General features: G+C 42.0%; 1 protein-coding gene across 8 annotated transcripts in view; it reads right to left on the bottom strand.

Annotated features, from left to right (window-relative positions):
• The window catches only part of RALYL (RALY RNA binding protein like), a 709,413-nt gene that overhangs the window by 196,482 nt on the left and 488,828 nt on the right, over window positions 1-24,103 (bottom strand). The window contains exon 1 of one of the 8 annotated variants that reach the window (XM_090040257.1): window positions 138-251. The exons of the other annotated variants lie outside the window; for them this stretch is intronic. Coding sequence (XP_089896383.1) covers window positions 138-174 — 37 coding nt within the window. The 5' untranslated portion in view covers window positions 175-251. Of the gene's footprint in view, window positions 1-137; window positions 252-24,103 lie in introns of those variants that run through there. 8 annotated transcript variants of the gene reach the window in all.

Below are 24,103 nucleotides of genomic sequence, written 5' to 3'. Positions count from 1 at the left end.
AAAAAACCCATTTGTGCTGTTCTGCTATTATTTGACTAGTGTAGGGAAAAGTAAAATATGATTTTCAATAAAACTGAAGATTTTTTTCCCTTTCTCAATGAACAGATGCATATAAAATGGGTTTATAATTTACTTACATCTTTGGTTTCTGCGTTTGCTCTTGTACATAGTCATTCTGAAGAAATCCCACTTTCTAAGAAGTAACTGCCTTGCACGCAGGAGAGAGGAGGCTTTGCTTCTGCTTCACAGTGAGACAGTTGCTCACTGACAGAAGGTAACCAGCAATCTTTCAGTGAAAGCCAGGGTAATACCATTCTCCTAAAATCCAGGGGAGATGCTAATGGCACTATTTTTTCTACCACAAAGCCTAGAGAGCAAATGAATCTTTCTAAATTTTTCCAGCATTTGTGCACTTCTAATAAAACTCAACCAGGATAAGGAATCAGTGGAGTATAAGAATACTTTTTTTTATTATTTAATTCATTTGAGACTAAGGATGCCTTGAGCAAAGTAATGTACATGGAAGAGATCTTGCAGAAGTACCTGCCTGTGTAACAAGAAGCCTTAACTTTTCACTGAGAGGCTCTAGGAATAGGCATATAAGAGGACTAGACATATTCTGGGTTGATTCTTCAACTACTAACTATAGCATCTTAAGACTAAATTAACAGAAGGTTTTTGTTTTCTTTATTTTCTCCAAAAGACTGAATATGAAACAGGCCCCTATGTGAACACAAATGAGTTTTGTAGTAGTTATTTATGCTAATAAAATAGGAATACATTTTTTTAAACCTCTACCTTGTGTTGGGAATTTAATTCTGAATTATTTTCAAATATTTCTATATGCTCAGAGCTATTTAAATCAATAAGGAGATACTCACTCATTAGTAATAGGGTGCTTTTGCTTAACTGCTTCACTGCCAGATGATATAATGTTGATGAGATGGGTCTGGGGAGCAGCCTATGTCTAAGGGGTTTGCAAAAGATGTCTGTGATAAATCAAAAGTATGTTAATACCCAAACTTAAAATTCAAATGGGTCTGCACCTCTATTCAAATTTTTTTTAGGTGTCTTCAAATGAAAAAAGGTTGAAAACCAAAGACTTAAGACATTAACTGATTAATCACATCTTAAGTATACCGTGTGCTGGGGCATAAGGTTTGATGTACTGATTCTGATCCCGCAAAAGCAAAAGCATCAAGGGACAGAAAGGAAGCAGGAATGATGATGTGCTTTTTCTAGACATAGGGGGGCAAAAACAGTTTGTGATCATTGCAATATTATCAAACCATTTTAAGTAAGGTGAATCTAAAATAAATTTCTGAACTATTAAAGAATGCAAATCTAATGCCAAAAAATGGGACTTTCAGGGTCTTAAACTTAGGGACCCTTGGTTGTAAAGAAGTAGATAGCTGACAAAGTAGGCTCATGCCTCTCTAAACCAATTAGTCCCTATGGTCCTATCCTGCCCTACCTTCTCCCTGACTTCACACTACCATGGTTAACAACCTCTGATTTGCAAAGACACTGACACTGACTATGAATAGCCTCCATTACCTAAAAAGGCTGGCATATAAGCATAATTTTTGTTCAACAATACAAATGTTTACTACATACTCCGTGCATCCACATGTGCGCATTTACTGCACAGTAACCAAAATTACTGAGCAGTATGGGAACACATCTACATGTGCATGCCTGTACTGCACAGTAAATATGGTGACTTATGCTAACTTGAGCATAAGTGTGAAACCTGCATCATGCCGGTATCAAATTTATGCCAATTAGCTACTGCACAGTAATGCATGTGTAGATGCATTACTACACAGAAACCCAGGGGGCCTCCCTGTTGTGTCTGCCCAGACTCTAGGAGACTGGCTACCTCTCCTGGCTTCAACCTAGGACTGAAGTTAGTCCCAAGTGCTAGCAGCCAGCTCTGGCTTCAACTTGTGACTAAAGTTAGTCTCAAGGGCTGGCAGCCATGTGACTGGAGGCTGGAACACCCCTTGGTGGCCACAGGGGTATATGGCATGCTGCTCTGACCTGGCACTAAATTTAGTCCCAGGTTGCCTATATGTGTAGACACCAGCCTACTCTTGCTTACTGCTCAGTAATTTACTATGCAGTAAATTTAAGCTGGTGTAAATGCACATATAGGCGTGCATTTACTGGATTTATCTATATGAGATACTTTACTGTACATTAGACTAAACTAATATGCAATAAAGTGTCAGTGTCTACACATGCACAGGACTTACTGCCCAGTAAGTTAGGCTAATGAACTGTTTGCTAGTACCAACAAATATAGGCACTGGATTAATGGTACATTAGCTACTGTGCAGTAGTGCAATTTGTTCCCAGTCAGCCTGGGCAGCAAAGGCCACACAGGCAGGGGAGAGAGCTGTCTATGGATCTGGTGCTGATCAACTCCCAGCTCCCCCCAGCCATGAGTGGGGAGCAGGAGCTCCCCTGTCCCCTCAGTCCTGCTGCTACCCAGGCTACATGTGCCAGTAGGCTTTTACTCTCCACCTGGGGGAGCAGGGAGCTGAGCACCACAGGGACCAGGGGAAGACCCAGAGGATAAGCAGCATTGGAACTGGAGCAGAGGTGCAGGGTAAGAGGAGGGAGCAGTCCCAGGGACAGAGAGGGAGACACGGGGGTTGAGGAGGGGAGAAGCAGTACTGGGGACTGGGGGTGGTGGGAAATGCAAGGTAGAAACAGCACCAGAGAATGGTGCTGTTTCTCCCTTGCATCTCACCCCCGGTCCCCAGCACTGCTTCACCCTCTGCATCTGTCCCCCAATTCCAGCGCTGCTTATCCCAAGCTTCAATACAGGAGATCCTCACCATTTGTGGGGGATACATTCTTGAGATCCCTGCAAATGGCAAAATCCATGAATAAGGCACTGCGTTCATGCACACTGCGTTCATGAACGCAGTGCCTCCGGTGGCTGGGGGGGACACAGCTGTGCTGGTGATGGTGGGAGCACGGTGGCAGTGGTGGGAGTGTGATGGCAGTGTTGGGTGCCCGGCAGCACAGAGCTCCCAAGGAGCTCCTGTAAGTGTATTTAAGATGCAGATTCGATATTTGCAAATATTTTAAACTGTGAATGCTAAGCCTGTGAATAGCGAGGGTTTCCTGTATAGGGCTTCACCTCAAGCCAGTGTCATCAGGCCAGGCTGTGATCCTAGGCTCCACATGGCTTGGTGCTGTCCCCTACTCCTCAGAGCCCAGGCCCCTCACCAGCCTGGGACTGGCACGCAGGGGAGCCTGGACCTGCCCTCAGCTGCTGCAGTGGGGCAGAGCAGGGCAGGAGGACATGAGCAGCCCTGAACTGTACTGCTCTCTTTGGGAGCAAATTTGGTCCTGACAGCGGTGCACATGTAGATATGCGTACTGAGACATTTTAATAAGCCTGAATTTTCTTTGCAGAAAATTCATGCACATTAATTACACGTGTAGATACCCCACTACTCTCTAATCCAGAACTCTTCCTTCCTTGTGCATTTCTATCACTCTCAAAACTTTGTTTCTCTCTCTAATACAATCATCTTGTTGTTCCTTGTACTAACCATAATACTTTTCTTTTCTGCTCTTTTTTCAGTATATTACTTTTTTTATTCTCTGTCAAACCTAAACAGTATAATTCTTTTGATGTTATCTTGAAGGGAAGGACCAAGATACACTCCATTCAATGAGAAGAGACAGGAGTGACAAGAGGATTTCAGGGTAGTTACGTAATACAGCTGAAAAGTAAAGTGGCAGAAGGTAGATACCGGACCTTTTTGCTACCATGAGATGATTTGGAACTCAGTAGTAAAAAAGAAGACATGAGAAGAGAGGCCTACATTTCCCTCCAGTTATTCTGAATTTGTATCATCATCAGTATTATCATTTCTAGCATGAATATTTGCATGGCAGATGACAAAATTTGGTCTAAATTAAATGAAAGGGATGCTAATTTCTTAAATTTGTTTAACACCTTTAAAAGTTTCCCACACAATGCAGATGGTACATCTTAAGTATAACCATCTCTACAATGGAGAAAAGCGAATCCATAGCAGCAAAGTCAAAAATTGTCAAATTCTACAAGACTGAAAGGTAAATAAAAGTTTCGCTGAGTAAACAAGAAGAAACCCCTCTGAAAATGCTGCAGGAAATTTAAGGCCTATCCAGAATGGAAAGGCACTGAAGCTTAGATACTCAACAGTTGTAAATTAACATACTTCCCGTGTAGTCAATATTGCTACAGTGATTTCCATCAGCTGAGGATTCAACACAGGGTTTCAGAGTATCCAGAAATAAACTACATCATAGTCAAGGATGATAGGAAGGACAAACAACCATTCAACTTGCCAGTGGTTGAAAGGTCTTTCCTTGTTGTTCCTTTTCATGTGATGGAAGGTAGGAAAGCCATTAATGACCTTCTCATATAAAGAGTCAAATATCAACCATTCAGCTGTATTACAGTTATGTGGACCATAGGAATAAGACACACAAATAACCTTTGGCTGATAACACTGAAAGATTGAGGCATCACTGGCATTCCACTTTCTAAGTAATATTCATAATAATTATATATTCAAGGGACAATTCCTACTTTGGCCACAGTGGAAAATGACTCAGAAAAAGAGAACAAGTTATTTTATAAACTGGTCTAAAGTGTAATTGAAAACTACTATTCTCAAAAAATACTAGTGTGAACTCTTATTCCTGTCTAACTTTTAGTGAGAAAAATATAGAAAAATAATTCTTAGAGAGAACATGGGATTCTATGGGAGAAATGGAGTGAAAAATATGGGCAAGCTGACCTCAAGGTAGAAAGCTGCTTCAAAGGAGCTCAGATTTTTAAGGTATTTAGTTGCCTAATTCCTAAGGAAAGCAATGGGTGTTAGGTATCTAAGAAACTTAAAGTGAGAGCTTCAGGGTGTATCTATGGTGCAAGACAATGCCATAAGACAGACAATGCTGGCTCATCATGTGCTACCTTCTAAAGAAGCAGAAGTATAATCATGTTAGGGCAGCATGGGCTCATAAATTCTGCTTTGAATTTGGGTGTTAGCATTTGGAAACCCAGTGTAGCATGTTTCAGCATGGAGCTGCCTCAAGCTGTGTAGATGTACCCCCTGACTCAGGATAGAGTTAACTTTGCTTGCTGACTTTGACAAAGCTTGTTAACTTTGCTTGCTGACTTTGAAACCAAACTTTCCATAGGGACATACATACTGATTTGAAACCAGGCCAGAACGTTTGGTTAAAAACAGGATGGGACAGAATGGCAGACAATGGTTCTACTCTGTTGCCTCTCACTCAGAATCTTGAATCAGTCTCCTACTTCTCGTGTGTGTGCCTGAAGCATTGAAATATACACAGCTGAGCAGGAAGAAATGATTGAGACACCAAACTTCAATAAATATATATTTATATAAACTGAAACAGCTCCAGTAGGAGAAATTGAGAGACCAGCCTCAGAACAGTCAACAGCTGTGTAGTTAAACTATTCATCTGGGATACAGGAAAAAAGGCTAAGTGAGGCCTAATTCAGGTTTTGCATTCTAATCAATTATTTGGTTCTATTTTTAACTTCTCCCATCATTTTGATACACTATTTCAACTACCTTAAATGATCCTTTTCAGCCCTCTTCAGAAATTGAGGTTTAAGATCCATTCCTTTACCTTACCATTAAGGACTAATTGCACATTTGTATTTCTTAATTCATTAATTTATTGCCAAATATGCGTAGTTATTAGGTATAGCCTAAGAGAATGCTACAGTGTACATATTTTTCCATTTTACTCCTGTGCTGTTCCATTCTATTCCTTTCAGTATTCTATTACAACCAGATATCAAATACTCAAATATAATGATGTAGGGGGCAATATAAGAAGCTAAACTGAAAAGGACTTGGGATATAACAGGAATTTCTTCTCTGAAGTCAGTGTGTGCTATATCCCCCCATGCTGGTATTACTGGGTGTTTCTACAAGAGACAATTTACTGTGCAGTAGACTAATCTACTGTGCAGTAAAGCATTACCATCTACACATGCAGGCCATCTACTGCAGAGTAAATTAGGCTATTGCACAGCTAGCTAATCTACTCATGTAGATGCTGACTGGGAATAAATTTGCTCCTGGTCAGCCTAGGTAGCAGGGGGGTCACATAGGATGGGAGCTCTCTGTCTCTGGTCCTACTGCTGCTCAGCTCCTGGCTCTCCCCAGCTGCTGGGCACTGGTTGGCACCAGGACCAGGGAGCTCTCTGTTCTGGCTCCTAGCACACAGATAGAATCATAGGATCAGTAGACCAGAAGGGACATGGAAGATCATCAAGTCCAGTCCCCTGCCATAGGCAGAAGGTTGATGAGCTCAAATTAGCTCAACAAGGTGCTTATCCAGCCTCCGCTTGAACACCTCCAAGGATGGCAACTGCACCACCTCTGCCAGGAGTGTGTGACCATTGGTCCTTGTCTTCTCAAGGGGTGCCTCCCTGAAGAGTTGCTCCCCCAGATCTTGATGCCCCCTTATGACATACTTGTAGGTGGCTATCAAGTCACCTCTCAGCCTCCTTTTTGCTCAGACTGAACAAGCCCAACTCCTGGAGCCTGTCCTCATAGAGCCTACCCTCCAGGCCCTTGATCATGTGAGTGGTGGGCCTTCTCTGCACCCTCTCCAGCTTGTTTGCCTCCTTCTAGAAGCACGGTGCCCAAAACTGGATGCAGTTCTCCAGTTGTGGCTTCATTAATGCTGAGTAGCGAGGGAGAAGTACCTCTCTGGATCTGTTGGCAAAACAATGGCTGATGCATGCCAGCGTTCTATTTGCCCTGCTGGCGACTTCATTGCACTGTTGGCTTATATTCATCCTCTGGTCAATTGTGGATTGACCACATCCTCTGGTCAATTGTGGATGGACCCTCAGGTCCCATTCAGGTGCTGTGCCAGCCAGTGGGCTGCTGCCTATCTTATAGATATGGTGAAGGTTGCTCCTACCCAGATGGAGGACCCAGCATTTTTCCCTGTTGAACCTCATCTGATTCTGATCAGCCCATAGAACCAGTGTGTCTAGGACACCCTAGATCCTTACCCTATCTTCTGGTGTGCTACATTTCTCCATAGCTTGGTGTCGTCAGCAAACGTACTCATAGAGCATTCCACCCCTGCATAAAAGTCATTAATGAATAGGCTAAAAAGTACAGGTACCAATCCCTGTTGGACACTGCTGGAGACAGTCCTCGAGGATGAGGTCATTCCCTCAATTACAACTCTCTGGGACTGGTCTCTAAGCCAGTTGCCCAGCCAGCTCACTGTAGGCTGGTCCAGGCCAGTACCCTCCAGTTTAATTGAGAGAATTTCATAGGAGACAGAGTTAAAGGCCTTACTAAAGTCCAGGTAAATGATGTCTACCTCATATCCCCTGTCCAGCTGGTTAGTTACCTGGCCGTAAAAGGACACCAGGTTTGTTAGGCATGATTTACCCTCCACAGAGCCATTCTGGTTGTTTCTTAATACCTGTCAGTTGCTAGCTTGTGACTGATGGCCTCCTTAATAATTTTTTTCAAAGGTTTTTCCTAGGACTGAAGTCAGACTGACCAGCTTATAGTTTGCAAGGTCATCCCTGCTTCCTTTCTTAAAGATGAACATTATGTTAACCCTCTTCCAGTTGTTCAGGACCACTCCTGTGTTCTACGACTTCTCAAATATCTTCACCCAGGGCCCTGCTATGAGTTCAGCCAGTACTTTTAGGACTCTTGGGTGTAGGTCGACTGGCCTATCTGACTTCAAAATGTCTAATTGTTCTAAGAGGACCCTTACCTGGTTGGGGCTGATTTCATGTTGTCTGTTGGCTTCCCCATCTTCCCTGGGTCTCTGGACAGGTGCACAGTTCTTGTTAGCTTTCTGGAATACCAACGTGAAGGAGCCATTTAGGAGCTCTGCCTTTTCGTAGGGATCTACTTTGGGCTGCCCCTCTGAATTCAGTAGAGGTCCCACAGAGGTGCTTGATTTCTTCTTGCTCCCCATTTACCTGTAGAAGGACTTTCTGTTGTCCTTAATTTTGGATGCTAGCCTGAACTCCATGCCTGCTTTGGCTTTCCATATCTCATACCTGCAGACTCTGGCTATATACGTGAACTCCTTTCTGGTTGCTGGTCCTTCTTTCCATTGCTTATATGTGTCCTTTTTCTTTTTCAAAAGTTCTCTAATCTCCTTGTTGAGCCAAGCAGGTCTCTTGGCTCCCTTCCCACTTCTTGATGTCATGGGAATGGCTTCTTTTGTTCAGAGAGGATTGCTTCCTTGAGGAGGCACTATTGCTCCTGTGATGGTTCTCAGCCTGTTCTTATTCCCCAGTGCAGTCAGGAGCACACTGCACAGAGTTGCTCTGGGGAATAGGTACAGAGCTGCTCCGGTGGACAGGATGGGTTCCCAGCCCCAAACCACTGCCCAAAGCAGCCAGCTCTGTGCCAAGCAGGGCAGCTATTGGCAAGCTCTGTGCTCCCTTGCCCAGCAGGAGATTTACTGGTAGCTGTCCCATACCCAGGACAGCTTCCAGAAAACCCCCTGCCAGGAAGCTGTCTCCTGGCCCCATGCATATCAGGTCCTCTCCTGATGTGCACAGGTCCAGGAGACACCTGCCAATGCAACCGGGAGAGCTCTCCTAGCCCTATACGCATTGGAACCAACCCCTTGCCAATCCCCATATTAGCACCTGGAGGAGCCTGGAGCTCCACCTGGCTGTTGCAGGATGGCAGAGCAGGGTGGTAGCAGCCTCATACTGGGAACAACCTGTACCCGGAAATACTTTACCAGTGTGTGAAGAAATTAACCAAAAAGTCTACCAATAAGCTACAAAAAAAAAATTTCCTTCCTGCCTTTCTCCACTCCCCAAATCCCTGGAAGGATTTGATGTTATTAAAATATATCACTGCACTTTCACGTTATTTTATGTTGAAAACTTTTAGAAAATGCAACTTTAAGGAAGATTTTTTTTAGTTGTTCTTCCAGCTTGGCAATGACATTACAATGATAAGCAACTCAAACTTCCAACTTCCACAAATAGTTTCATAGTTAGTAGGGCTGGAAGGGACCTGAGCAGATCATCAAGTCCGACCCCCTGCCATGGCAGGAAAGATTACTGGGGTCAAACGACCCCAGCAAGGTGATTGTCAAGCCTTGTCTTAAAGGCCCCCAGAGTAGGAGCCAGCACCACTTTGCTTGGAAGTTGGTTCCAGATCCTAGCCGCCCTGACCATGAAGTAGCACCTCCTGATGTCTAATCTGAATTTACCCTCTGCCAGCTTGTGAGCATTATTTGTAGTCACTCCTGGTAGTGCTCGAGGAAACAGGGACTCCCCCAATGCCTGCTTGTCCCCTCTGACTAGTTTGTAACAGGCCACTAGATCCCCGCTCAGCCTTCTCTTGTGGAGGCTGAACAGGTTCAGGTCCTGTAGCCTGTCTTCGTAGGGATGACTCCAAGATGCTTTTCTGCCTCTGCACTGATAATACTTCTTCATAACTCATTCCCCTCTCTTTTTCATTACTCTCTACATTTGCAGAACTATTTTGTGCATGAGAATGGAACAGGCCCTCTAAAGTATGTCAGTTCCCAAAGCAAAGGAGAAGGAGAAAACTATTATTTATAAAACTGAGAAGATTTCAAGTCTTCCATCATTTTTGTTGATACATCTTTACTCAGTGTTGTCACCTTCTTTTAGTTTTAATGAACCAATATTTGACACACACAAAGGAATGAGGAAGAGAGATAAAATATGTCGCTGATTTCATGACATTCCTCCCCACAGCCCTACTATCATTGTTTGTACATAACCTTTAAATAAGAAAATAGTACCCTTTGTTTTTTAATTTGTGTGCATCTGTATGCACAGCTTTGCACTGAAATTTGGCAAAAATATAAAAGATGACTGATGAGTCATATCAATCTACTGTATTTACTTGATTTTAAGGCAAGGTCCTTTCCCCACATTTAACATGGGGGAAAAGTCCCTTGTCTTAGAATCACCTATGAGAGCAGGGCAGGGGGGAGGTGGAGGGACAGGCAGCTGCTGCAGCTTGAGTTCCAACTCCTATTTGAGCTCAGGGCTATAGTCACAGCTGCTCCCTGCCCCTACCCCCTACTGCCCCTGCACCCTGCTATCTCCCTGCAACCCCATGCAGCCACTTCCTCCCCATTTCCACCCCCTCCATGTGGCCTTTGCTCCCATTCCTGCCCCTCTCCCCACCCTTTATCTTGTTTCATGCTAAAGGCTCCATTCACGCTGCAGCCAGGGGCACTAAGTTCAGCCCCAGTCTAGCCCACAGTAGTGGCGCACAGCCCTCAAAGCTGCTACAGAGGTAGGGGTGGAGCTGGGGCTGTACTCCATGCCTCAAGCTAAAATATGGATAGAGACTGCCAGCATGGATCAAAGGTATGGGGGGAGTGGGGATGAGGGAGAGAATGAGCAGAGGCTGGGGGTGATAGGGGGAACAATAGCCTTCAGGGGAGTAAGCAGGGGGCAGAGATGGCAGGGGGGCAGGCGCAAGCAGGGGGCAAGCTGCTTGACCTCCCCACACAACCTGCATTCCCTTGCTTACTCCCTTGCAAGAGTGGAGGGGATGAATGAAAGACACCCTCCCCCTGCCCAGTAAACAGATTCTATACATGGAAAATTATAACAAATTTGTCATAAGTTTGAGTAAAAATGATGCTTATTTTATTTTATAGGTAAGAAATAGGGCATAGTTTTGAAAGATATGCATCTTAATGTACTGGCTACTATATTTTTTTCATAAAAACATCCCATAATTAATCATCATGTATTCAGAAATGAAGTTTAGTCTATGGGACACATTTTACCACTTACACTACCAAACACGGAAATAACCTTTGACAGAATTTGGAACATATGATTAAAGGAAAAAGACATGAAGTGGTTATTGGATATACTTAAGAATAGATGATGATTAAAGATTTTCAGAAATGCTGTTATGGTAACAAAAGTATTGACTCCTGCCCTAAAATAGATTTTTTTTTTCCTTTATTACAATTCAGTGTGATAAGAGAGCAACAACAGGAAAACTTAATTAATGTGTCATCTCGAAAGACTAGGAGTTAATATTCAGTGGTCTCTGTAATGATGATCTATTCCCTGTCTATTGTTCTTCAGCTTCTTCATGCTAAAGTGCACAGTTGACAGTCCAGAGATCACAAGTTTGAGGCCCTAACAGAAGCACTTATGGCATGGCCTGGTGGATTTCAGTGAATCTGTACATTCTGCTAAATACTGTGTCACAAGGACATGACAAAGAAAAGGAAAGGATGCTCACAGCTGTGTCTTTTAGAGAAATCACAATCTGTTTTCTAGTACACCAGTCCTGCAATGAAATGCACTTAAAGATGTGTTAAGTCACAGTTCTGCTCAGCTGCCAGGGTCTGCCTATATGACTCTCACTGCAAGACTGGGACTTAATGTTATACTTGCAATTAAGGGAAGATCCAATCATTGAATAAGTGAAATGGATCATATGCATTGCCTTGATTTTTAAATATATCTGGATCAACCACCCTTCATCTGGGTTTATGCAGTTTTGTAACTCTCAGTCCTGTGTTCATATTGTACACAAATTTTATCTCAAACCAGAAAATAGGGATTACTACCTTTTCTTAAAATCAAAGTTATTCTGTTTTTAACATTGTCTTGTTTCAGCTTAGCCAGTTTTCATCATAACCAAGAGTGTATTCATATTTAAGGCAACATTCAGTTAGCAGAATTTCATGGGAATCAAGTATTCATCAAATCCGGTATTAAAAATGGATTTACTACATCAACTGGAGTTCCATCTACTGAAACACAAATATTTTTTTCTGGGATTGTTTTATTTTTATAAACCAGTTTTGTTGTCGCTTATGTCTCCATGAGTTTCTACCTTACTCCTGACCTCTTCTTATTGGCTTTAATTAATTTGTCCAACAAATAAGAAATAATGCTTCTGAAATGCCAAATATCCAAATGAAGTCAAACATCCAAATAAATTGATTAATCAATTTATTGATGGGATTATTATGACAAATTATATATTTATTATTAACTTGTTTGTTTATTTATTTGTTATATATTATTTATTGTGATCAAGTCATATCATGGTAACTCTCTTTTATTCCAGTCAATAAAGTTGAACTCTACACTAGGACAGAATTTACCTACACAGGTTTATCATTCTGATAAAACATTTAAATTCACCATGTGACATGGGCAACTTCCAGGCCGATACTAGTATGGCCTTGCCCCCATCTCTAGGCAAACTGCCCACTTTATTCTCCTGCCACACCTTGTTGGTAAATGATTAGGATGTTAAAGAGGTGGGAGGCTGCCCTTTGTATGCCCAAATGTGCATGAGCGATGTATACATGATCCTGTCCCATGCCTTGCAGATGTGACAATGTGTGATGATACTCTGGATGAAGGCCAGGCCAGACTGGGTACACCGTCCCCTTTGGGGCCACACGCACACACCATCCTCCTCTCACCAGGTGCCCTCAACTGGTATGTTGCACACTGCCTATCCAGGCCACATTCACCCCACCCTACTCACAGATATCCTTAGGCTTTCCTCTCCACCCCTCAGTCAGCCCTGGTGCAGTATTTTGGACCTCTCCTGTGACCCCCCTCCCCTTGGAGTTCCCTGACACCTTGCCCCTAGGCTACCAATCAGGAAGCCACTGCTTTCCCTCCCTTCCTCTTCCCTGGAGAGAGAAAGGGACGGAGTGAGGAAGAGAGAGCAGAGTACTGTGGTTATTCTCCATACCCAAGAGAAACATAGAGCCTTTCAAGTTAGTGTGGAAAGAGGGAGATATTCCTCATCTGACTTCTTGCAGAGGGTCCAGTTTTCTTCCACAAGATATCTCTTGAATGGCTTTTCTTCTGGCATAAATGTAACATCTGTTTATGGCCTAAGTGAAAGTCCTTTTAGAATGGCAGCAAAATATAATTCTTTTTGTTCCTATGTCCAACTCCCCTTTAGGTACCATTTAAAACTAAGCTTAATAAGCGTCATCAAATATTTCTTTTCTGAAGTGCCTGACAAATTGTGTAGGCACTTTTAAGGTTCTTACAGTTAGAGGCTGGAGGTAGATTCCATGATGGAAATGAAATTCTAACTTTTGCTTTGCCAGATGGGAAGGTCTCAATTAATTTCTGTCTCAGTCTACCCATTCTTAATTCCACTTTACTTCTGCTGATCCATAAAATCAAGTGTGTTGTTTCTTCCCTGGTGATCTGTTCCTTCTCTAATTGTGCAATATTCTTCATCAGTTTGGTCTTGTTTCTGTTTTTTTCTGTGTAATTTAAACATCATCTTTCAATCTTGGTTTCTTATCTAATCTTTAAATTAGGGGTTTTAGCAAGCTTATATCTAGTCCTAGAAGGTTCTTATTTATTCTTTTATACTAGTTATTATTTTGGCTGACTTTGCTTTGAAGTTGTCACCACCTGATGACAGTACCAGCTTAGTCATTATCATAATAGTTTTAATCTTTACTTTAACAATGTTTGGCTAAAGAATCCAAACAATCCTCATGGGATTCCAAAGAGACAAAGAATTTTATAGTATGCTATAAGACTTAGGATCTTCCTTTAAAATAGATGCTGTGCATCTTAGGGAATTCTTTTGTTTAGGATTTAAATAAAAATAAATTTAGATTAATATAAGCAAATATATAGAGTAATTAACCTACAATGTCTTAGAAAAAAAAGCTATGTTTCAGTGGTTGACAAAAATTTTAGGCAAAGTATTACCATAACAGTCACCCTATATTTGATCTGAAGATAAGTCATAAGACAATAAGAACATAAGAAGTACCATACTGAGTCCAATTGTTCATTTAGCCCAGTATCCTGACTCCAATAGTGCCAGGAGTAGATGCTTTAGGGCAGAAGTGCTCAACCTCCAACCTGTGGGTCACACATAGCCCACAGAGCTCCTCAAGATTCAGGAAAATTGGTGGTGGGGGAACAGTGATAATTAATACTTCCACCCCTTCTCTGCTGCTGAATTCCAAAGCTCTGCATCCTGCATGGCTGGATCGGGGCTTGACAGTGCTCCCTCCCCATGCAGCTGGATCAGGGCTTGGACAAGCCAACTCCCCCTATGGGGCCAAGTCAAGATACCTTCCTCTCTGCAGAGCTGGGTTACCCCTACCCTGCATGGCTGAGTGGGGCCCTCTACAACTGCCCCAGGTGCTGAATCAGGACCATCATCCCAATCCAGCCTGCGGATGGACTAGGCACTGTCCATCCAGCCTGCAGGCCAAAAAGGTTACATACCACTGCTTTAGGGGGAAAGCATTGAACAGGATACATCTAGAGAAGGGGTGGGAAAAATATGGCCTACAGGCCAGATATGGTTCATGGAGGGGCTTCTTACAGCCCACGGTGGGTCCCTTGGTCCTATCTGGCCCGGGGCCACCCTGCTGCGGTGCATCCTGCCACCCCCTGGACACACAGTGGGGTTGGAGTAGCTCCACAGTGGGATTGCCTTTCTAGGCAGCTCCTTCCAACTGCTGCTACTGTTATCCCCAGCCCTCTATCTGCTCCAGACTTGCCTCTCTGGGCTGAGCTGCAGCAGCAATGGCAGCACAAGGCAGAAACTGTTAGTCAGTGTTGGGGAAAAGTGGCTGCTCCCCTTCATTGCCACCGGGCAGTTGGTTGGAGTCCATGTCATGCTGGGTTGCCCTGCTGCTGCTTTGCACATTCACTGCTGCTGCACTGGGCAGCCCAGAGGTGGCAGCGACCAAAATTCAGATGCAGGGCAGCCCAGCACAGTGCAGGCTCTGGGCAGCTTCAGCAAGAATGACGTGGTGGCAGTGAGGGAAAGGGGCTGCTTTTCTGTATGCCAAGCAACTGCTGCTGTGACTTCTTAGCCTGGATGGGTGAGTCTGGAGCAGATACAGAGCATGCCAGGTTGGGGCTGCATGCACAGGTCCCCACTGGCACCATGGGCTGTACGTTGCTGGCGGTGGTGGGGAGGCACCTCTGGGCACATGGATTCTGGGTGCTGACCAGCTCAGGGGGCTCCCATGCACACCCCATCATACCCTCAAACCCTACCTCTCAAACCCCACAACCACACCCTCCTGCACATACAATCACACACTCCACAAACACCGCACCAATCACACCCTCCCCCACACTGCCCACAAACCCCAGACTCACACCTGTGCTTCTGGGGGCCCTCAATCAGTGCTACATCCACCACACACATGCACCCACACCTCCACCCCAGCCACCCTCCCCCTCCATACACCCCAATTCTCCCCACAAGCCCCATACCCCTACACTCCCCACATCCCCTCAAACCTTCCCCCACACCCCCACAAACCCCATACCCGTAGACCTTGCCCCCCAAATTTCCTTCCACACATTTTAGTATATAATTTTTTTTGGTTCCAAGATGTCAAATCCCCTTCCCAAAAGGAGTACTTCTGGGGGCAAGAAGAGGGACTTCCAGTGGCAAGAGTCAGGGGTTAGGTATGGGGTGATGGAGTGCCAGTCACAAAATGGTGACTGGGGTCAGGGCATTTGTCAAAGGGCAGGGTCACCCTTGCAGCCCTTGACAGCTTGCCAAAACTCATTAAGTGGCCCTCCAGCCAAAATAATTGCCCACTCCTGCTCTAGAGTGATATATTTCCTGTCCATTATCCTCGCTGGCATCATTGGTTTTGAGATGCCAGAGGAACCTCTCCAACCATTCTGTTCAACAGCTATTAATAGACCTGTCACCCATGAATTTATCTAGCCCCTTTTTGAATCTGGCTATGCTATCTCCCTCTATCTCCTGTGGCAATGAATTTCACAAGTTACCTGTGGGTTGAGTAAAAAAAAGTACTCTCTCTTGTTAGCTTTAAACCTGTCACCTGATAATTTCAGTGGATGTCCCCTCATTCTAGTATTCTGAGACTTCTGAACAGTTCACTTGGCCCACACCCCAAATTATTTTACAGATATCTATCATAACCGTCTCAGTCTTCTGTTTTCTAAATTGAAGAGCTTTTGCCTTTTAGTTTTTCCTGGTATGACAACAGCTCCATACCCTTGATAATTTTGGTTGCTCTTCTCTGTACCTTTTTGAATTTTACTACATCCCTTTTCAGATGCAGAAATCAGATATATACAATATTCAAGATGATTGAATACTGCATCATTGATTCGTATAATGGCGTGATGATACTCTCCATTTAATTTTCAAAGCCCCTATTAATGATACCCAATATTTTATTGACTTTTTGTTTGGCTGCCACTGCACTTTGAGCTGCCATTTTAGAGAAGTGTCTACAAAGACTTCTGAGGTCTCTTTCCAGACTTGTAACAGCTAGTTCAAAATCTAAGTCCTCTACTTTTCAAAACTCTCTTTGTGTAATCTTTTGCAAGTTATGCTAACATTTATGCAGTTAGCACATTTATTCTAAAGCAGAGTCAAAACATAATCATGTATTTAGAAACATTTTTGTTTAACATAAATGTGTAGAAAAACACATTTTGTGTTCTTTCAGCATAACACCCTTCTTTGGAAACACTCAGTGGTAGCTGATGAATTTCATGAGCATGGGTTGACAGAATGAACCTAATCAGTCTACAAAATTAACATTTGCAAATGTATCCTTTCTACCGGGTAGACTTTTACTATTGGTTGAAAATCATTAAGTAAGAGCATAAATTTTTATATTTGAAATTAAAGATTTTCCTATAATCATGAAAATTAAGCCTTTTCAGGTTGGAGATGAAGGGAAGCCATAAAGAAATGGTAAAACAAGAGAAATAAGCCATAAAGCCAGAAATACATTCAATCTCCATAGTATAGAGTTACTAGAGATTACAGAATATATTCGTTTTAAAAAGGATGGACCAGTGCCAGCTTCATAGCAAATGCAGCTCAGCTGGATTCATAAAATATTTAGCCATTTAATAGACTGGCAGGTGCTTAATTGCATGTTTAATCAAAATGAGCATACTTATGTATTTTCATTCCAAGGAAAACAAGGTATGGCATATTGTACATTTTTAAGTATTTAGTAAAGAAAACATTTTATTTACCAATGTATAACAACCTGTTTTTTTTCATTTTTGAGGTCAACAACAAAGCCTCTCCAAAATACCAAGTTGCTTCAAACATGGAATGTGCACAGCATGCCATGTATTATTGTATATACTTTCACTTCAGCTTGGTTAGAGGACTGGAACTACTAGCCCCCCTTCTTGTTCACATTATTTGTAATTATGGTCTTGATGAACTGCTTCAGTAGATTGAATTGAACAGAACAAACTTTCAAGAGCACAGTTTAACATTATATAGCCCTTGACCGTTACAAAATACCATCTCAGATTTACTCTTCTTATTTTGACTGTAGGGCTTGGAATCATCTGGATATAGTGTGACCTTGCATATGTGCTTCAAAGACAGCTATTTGCACGAGCTGTATATTTCCCATTACCATCACAGCAGTGTGTGAACAGTAACTATGTAAATGAGATTCTATTACAAAACCATTTTTAGTATGTTTACTTAAACTGCCTAAAATACTTACATTTAAACAGCAGGAAGAAAATCATTTCAAAATATATTTTCTGGCTTTGTTTCCTTTGTCTTCTAAATACTGCACCTCATTCAGTCTTCCAACTGGCACCAGCAAAGTTTGAGCAGGTCCCTCTTGTGGACAAATTAGGCAAACACATCAATTTGGAGCTCACAGCAATACAAACTTGATGATGTTTTATGACTCAGTCCATGAGGAAATGCTGCTCCATACTTCCATTCCTAACCCATGCTTTTGTAAAATGATCATGAGAAACATGAAAAGTAGAAAGGAAGCCTGCACTCACCTTTCCCCTTGTATGAGATTCTGGGCGAGTTCAGTCATTACTGAACTGGTACAATGGGTGGTCTTGGATAAAAAGTAAGGACTGCAGCAGGTAAGAAGGGAAGAGGACTGATTTCTGAAGTGATGGGAAATGGCTATATTTTGTGAATTAATTACAAACCCATGTTAGTAGTTATACAAAGTAACACTGAATGGTTATGTCTTAGGGACTGCACAACCTGCACCATGCTTTTGGTCTACTGCTGTCCCTTATAGCTTCTCTCCTTATTCCAGCTGCAAATTTTTGGCTAGCTCTAAGCCAGTTGAAGACAAGGCAAGAGTAATCTCCTCCTCTCCATATTCAGTGGGGTGACTTGTCCCCTGAAGCTAGGAGGAAGCAATTACTGAATGAGGTTTTATGTGGAGTTGGACCTTAAACTAGAAATCAACCTACCAAGACTGAGCTAAGAGAATTAGGTAGTGTGGGCTCAGCTAAGTTAGTTGTTAGAATGCCAAACATGTAGCAGTTTTCTATCATTATAGTAGATGACATCTGGGTTCCAGTATACACACCGGTTAGCAACATAGTATTTTTCTACATTGGTTACATTAACACATTATTTATTTAAATAAAAACTGTTTTCAATAAGATTTTGTATTTAAACAAATAGGACAGCTATCCTGGCATCTATGCATCTACTACGTCATTTTCATTGTTTAAAAGTAAAATCCTTATGCAGTTAAACTTTTATTTATAAAATGTTGTATTTATTTTTCTCCCATTTGATGAAACAACAACTGATCATGACTTTGCTTTGTGAATTTAACATCTTGCATCATGATAATAGCATGTTTCAACCAAAAAGAAAAAAAAATAAAAGCACAAATTTCCTAATGAGGGCTGTTAAAATGTGCTTTTGAATTATAAAATACTTTTTAATCAGGGACTGAATTTCTATTCAGGGATGTTTCATGCACTTCATAAAACATCAATTACAGGAACTTGGAAAGATATGTTCTCTCTCTGTCACTATGTATCTAGTTTTGGATAAACTAGTATCCAAACTCTACTAACTCTAGTAGAGTTAGTGTATTAACTCTACCATTGAAACAAAATATATTTCAACTGAAAGCACTTTCAGTGGGCTGTGCTTAGTGAAATCTATAGGGCAGAACAGTGCTCCTGATAATGACTGTCTTCACAGAGTCTGAGCAGAGATCTCAGTACAGTATACCAAAAACTGTTTTCTCCCTTTGGGCTGATCACAGCATCAGCTAATTTATCAAGTTGATAATTACATCCCCCTATGCTCTAAAACAGCAGATATTCAGAAGGATTTTTTCTGGACATTGTATGTGGCTCAAAACTGAAGGAATTAGCAGACAACTGTGAGACAAAAAAGTAGAGTAAACTTTGTATTCTTTATTAGCACTTAGTCCCAAATTTTTGTCAGACCTTTTGAGAAACCAATGCTGCTACCTAAAAAGCCATAAACCTATGTATAGTTTCCCAGTCTATTCAGTTTTTTTTTCTTTGATGTTCTCTAGAAGCTCTGAGTAATCTTACCAGCCAATCTGGAATCAAACAGATGTATTAATTTGAAAACTCCTTCTGCAAACTCTTTAAGCATTATGGAGCAATTACCCTACTGTATATTGAGCTTAGTAGAGGCATGGATCCAGCTTACACAGGAGGAGAGAACGCTTCTGTCATTTTGGGATATTTCTATGGTGAAAGAAGAGGTTTGTGGAAAAAGAACAGGTTAGGGAATATTTAGAAAAGCTGGACACATGTAAGTCCATGGGGCCAGATGGGATGCACCTGAGAATGCTGAAGGAGTTGACTGATGTGATTGCAGAACCACTGATCATCAATTTTGAAGACTCATGTTGATTGGAAGAGGTCCTGGATGATTGGACAAGGGCAAATATAGCACCCATATTTAAGGAAGGGGAAAAGGAGGATCCAGGGAACTACAGACTAGTTAGCCTCACCTCAGTCATTGGAAAAATCATGGAGAAGATCCTCAAGGAATCCATTTCTAAGCACTTGGAGGAAAAGAAGGCGATTAGGAACAGTCAGCATGGATTCATCAAGGTCAAGTCATGCCTGACCAACCAGATTGCCTTTTATGATGAGATGACTGGATCTGTGGATGTGGGGAGAGCAATGGATATACCTTGATTCTATTAAGGTTTTGATATAGTCTCCCACAACATTCTTGCAAGCAACCTGAGGAAGTAACAACTGGATGAATGGACTGTAAGGTGGACAGAAAACTGGCCAGATCATTGGGCTTAATGGGTTGTAACTAATGACTCTGTGTCTAGCTGACACTAATGACTCTGTGTCTGGTTGACAGCCAGTTTCCAGGGTTGTTTCTGAGGCCAGTTTTGTTAAATATCTTCATCAGTGTTCTGGAAGATCAGATGCAGTGCGCCCTCAGAAAGTTTGTGGATGACAAGAAGCTGAGAGGAGTAGATATGCTGAAGGGTGGAGCTAGGATTCTGAGAGACCTCGACAAATAGGAGAATTGGATCAAAAGAAATCTAATGCACTTCAATAAGGACAATTATGAAGTCCTGCACTTAAGACAGAACAATCCCATGCACCAGTACAGGCTGGGGACTGACTGCCTAAGTAGTAGCTCTTCAGAAAAGAACCTAGGAATTACACTGGGCAGTAAGCTGAATATGAGCCAACAGTGTGCCCTTGTGAAGAAAAGCTAACATCATACTGAGCTGCATTAATAGAAGTATTGCTAAGGAAGTAAGGATTGGAAACATGGACTGTAAGGTGGATAAAAAATTAGCTGGCTTATTAGGCTCAGGGGGTAGTAGTCAACGGCTCAATGTCTAGTTGGCAACTGGTATGAGGTGGAGTGCTCCAGTTTTGGGGCTGGCTTTTTCCAATATCTTCATCAATGACCTGGAAGATGACATAAAGTGCACCCTCACCAAGTCTGCAGATGTCACTAGGCTGTGGGGAATAGTACATATGCTGGAGGGTAGGGTTAGGAATCAGAGAGACCTAGACAAATGGACTGTAAGGTGGACAGAAAACTGGCTGGATCACTGGCCTCAATGGGTAGTAATCAATGGCTCAATGTCTAGTTAAAGGATTGGACCAAAAGAAATCTCATGAGGTTCAACAAGGACAAGTGCAAAGTCCTGTACTGAGGATGGAACAATCTCACACAGCAGTTCAAGCTGGGGACTGACTGGCTAAGCAGCAGCTCTGCTGGAAAGGACCTGGGGTTACAGTTGACAATAAGCTGGATATGAGCCAGCAGTGTGCCCTAATTGCCAAGAAGGCTAAAGGCATACTGGGTTGTGTTGGTAGAAGAATTGCCATCAGACCAAAGAAAGTGATTATTCCCCTCTATTTAGCACAGGTAAGGCCACATCTGAAGTACTGTGTTCAGTTTTGGGCACCCCACTACAGAAAGGATGTGGAGAAATTGAATAGAGTCCAATGGAGGGCAACAAAAATTGTGAGGGGGCTGGGGCACATGACTTATGCAGAGAGGCTGAGGCAACTTGGCTTATATAGTCTAGAGAAGAGAAAACTGAGAAGATTTAATAGCAGCGTTCAACTACCTGAAGGGTAGTTCGAAAGAGGTTGGAGTTAGACTTCTCAGTGGTGGAAGATGACAGAACAAGGAGCCATGGTCTCAAGTTGCAGCAAGGGAAATTTAGGTTAGATATTAGAAATAACTTTCTCACTAGGAGGGTAGTAAAACATTGGAACCAGTTACTCAGAGAGGTGGTGGAAGCTCCATCTTTGGAGTTTTTTAAGACCTGGCTAGACGATGCCTTGGCTGGGATGATATAGCTGGAGATGGTCCTGGTTTGAGCAGAGGGTTGGATTAGATGACCTTCTAAGGTCCCTTCCAGCCCTAATTTTCTATGATTCTCAGATTCTATGATTCTACTTTGAAGCCTTTGCCAGAGCAATAATATTAAAGTGAATGTATCCTTGGTCCTAAATGCTGCTTGGCCCCTTGACAGAATTCCTTGGGCTGGTGAAAGGAAAGGACTTTCATTACTTATTCCAACATGGGCCAAAGGTGAAGAGCTTGTGAGGTGGGCATGTATATGAGAGAGAGAGAGAGTGAGAGAGACTACTTCTCTTCTCTATGAATGGGGTGTCCCAGTAGGAAGTTTCATCCTCCCCTTGACAAAAGTTTATTTTCCTCTTGGCTTATGCCTCTTTTTATTTGGGCAGAAGAAAAATACTCTACCTGAAGAGATCTGCTGCTTCTGCCAAAGGCAAACATATTTCAAATGACCTCAATTTGACCCGAAATTTGGGTTCAAAATGAGGTAAAAGACGTTTGCAAGCCCTAATATAAGCAGTCACAGCTGTCATATCCATGGGCTTATGTATGAAATTCCTGATTTTATATTGATTGACAACTGAGGGATGAACATGTCAGTCAAAAACTCAAGTTACAGGCCAGCTAGATGCTGACCTTGAGTATTAATGGCCAGTTTTTCAGCTGGACTCTAATTAGAGTAACAAGCAATATGGTTTGACTCCACCAGTGAAACAAATCTCAGAAGAGAAAAATCTCTTAGAGTGCTGTTGCTTCAGCACTTTGTAATAGATACTGATTTGATTCTTCACTTGTTCTATGACTGCGCATTTTTTACAACATCTTAAAATTATGTAAATCCAGGGCAGTTTAAAGTCCATGACAAATGAAGAACTATATGAATTCAAGGTTTACTCAAAAGGACTGCACTTTGTTTGGCTGCTGGAATGACTTCATCTTCTGTTTTGCTATTGAACAGCAAATTAATAGATGGTAAAAGAGGTCCTTTATGAACTCTGGAAAACAGCACCTATTAAAAAATAGTTTTTCCTTTCCATCCACACAGCATCCTGACATTAGTCACATACTAATCCAATTGTTATTCATACCGAAGGAAAGAAAACAAATATGGAAGGTATTTCTGGAATAGTCTACTATAATGTCTGTGTACCTAGGCTGAAATCTTAAAGTGAATATGGAGGATGGTAGCTGCAGAACAAAATGTATTGAAGACTTAGATCAGTAAAACACATCATAACTGGTCTTCTGTGATAAGCAGAGAAACTTTATACTAGCCCTGTGTAGAAGTTTGCTCAGTGCCTCCCACACCGCATGATGATTTAAATTGCTTTGAAGAGGACAGCAGGCAAATTAGTAAAAGAAATAAAACATTCTTCCGAACAGGGTTACCAGCCTTCACATATTAGTTTTTAAAATATAGAATAGTCTAAGTTTAGCATATTTTAATTAGAAGTACACTGCAATGAGAATCTTTTTCTTTGATATCTTACTTCTGCACCAAACTTCTGTGATTCAAACCAGTTGCTTTCAGATCTGAACAGGACAAAACCTTATCTTGCAAAATTTCTTTTCAAACCAGAAGTAAGCACAGTTACCTATTTTTTAGGCCAAACCAAAACCTTTTGCCTGACCTTGCATAAATGCTGATAGTTAGAAAATCAAGCTAGAGAAAAACCAATCTAGATTTCTTTTTTTTTTACTTTGCAAAATTAAAACAGATGGATGCTATTTTATAAAATCAAAACCCAGCCTCTTCTTTTATTGATTAATTAAAATAAATGAGACATATCCTTATAAAGTTGCTCTGCTGTGAAATTTTGAGAGTTGAAGTGTGAGGATACAGGAAAAGACAATTCTGTAATTGCAAGTATCTAGCAACTGTAAAAGGAATTAGTTGATTTCAGTGGGGTACTTTGATGAACAGACTGCCATGCAGTCCAGACACCAGATTAGTACTGTGGTCTACGGCCACAAATTCAGAGAAATGAAAGGAACTTCTCTCTTTTCACCCAGTGCACATGAACAATATTACAACTTTTTCCTGGAGGCTGCTGCAATTCTGTTCACCATTTTCCAGCCAAGCTGATCCCCTGGCAACTTGTATCTAAATTTATCAGTGGTCAACTTGCTGACTGTACACAGTGTTGATGATGAGATGATTTAATGTTCCCTACAAGCAAAACTCCCTGTAACTAAAGTGACAGCATTTCTGACATTCATCTAAGTGGTGAGGTAAGACAGCTGTAGGGGGCATGCTGACTTCAAGCTTGGAAAGCAAAGGAACATACATACTATCAGTAATTCAACCACTCTGCACTAAGACAGAAGTGGGCAAAATATGGCCTGTGGGCCAGATCTGGCTCACCAACCATTTTCATCCAGCCTGCGGTACCCACCAACAAATTGTGCCCCACCCAGCCCTT

This window comes from Crocodylus siamensis, chromosome 3 (genome assembly GCF_052110815.1).
Source record: "Crocodylus siamensis isolate JL-2025a chromosome 3, ASM5211081v1, whole genome shotgun sequence".
NCBI lineage: Eukaryota > Metazoa > Chordata > Crocodylia > Crocodylidae > Crocodylus > Crocodylus siamensis.
The sequence above is the reverse complement of the archived record's forward strand: the minus strand, read 5'-3'. Positions and strand labels throughout refer to the sequence as shown.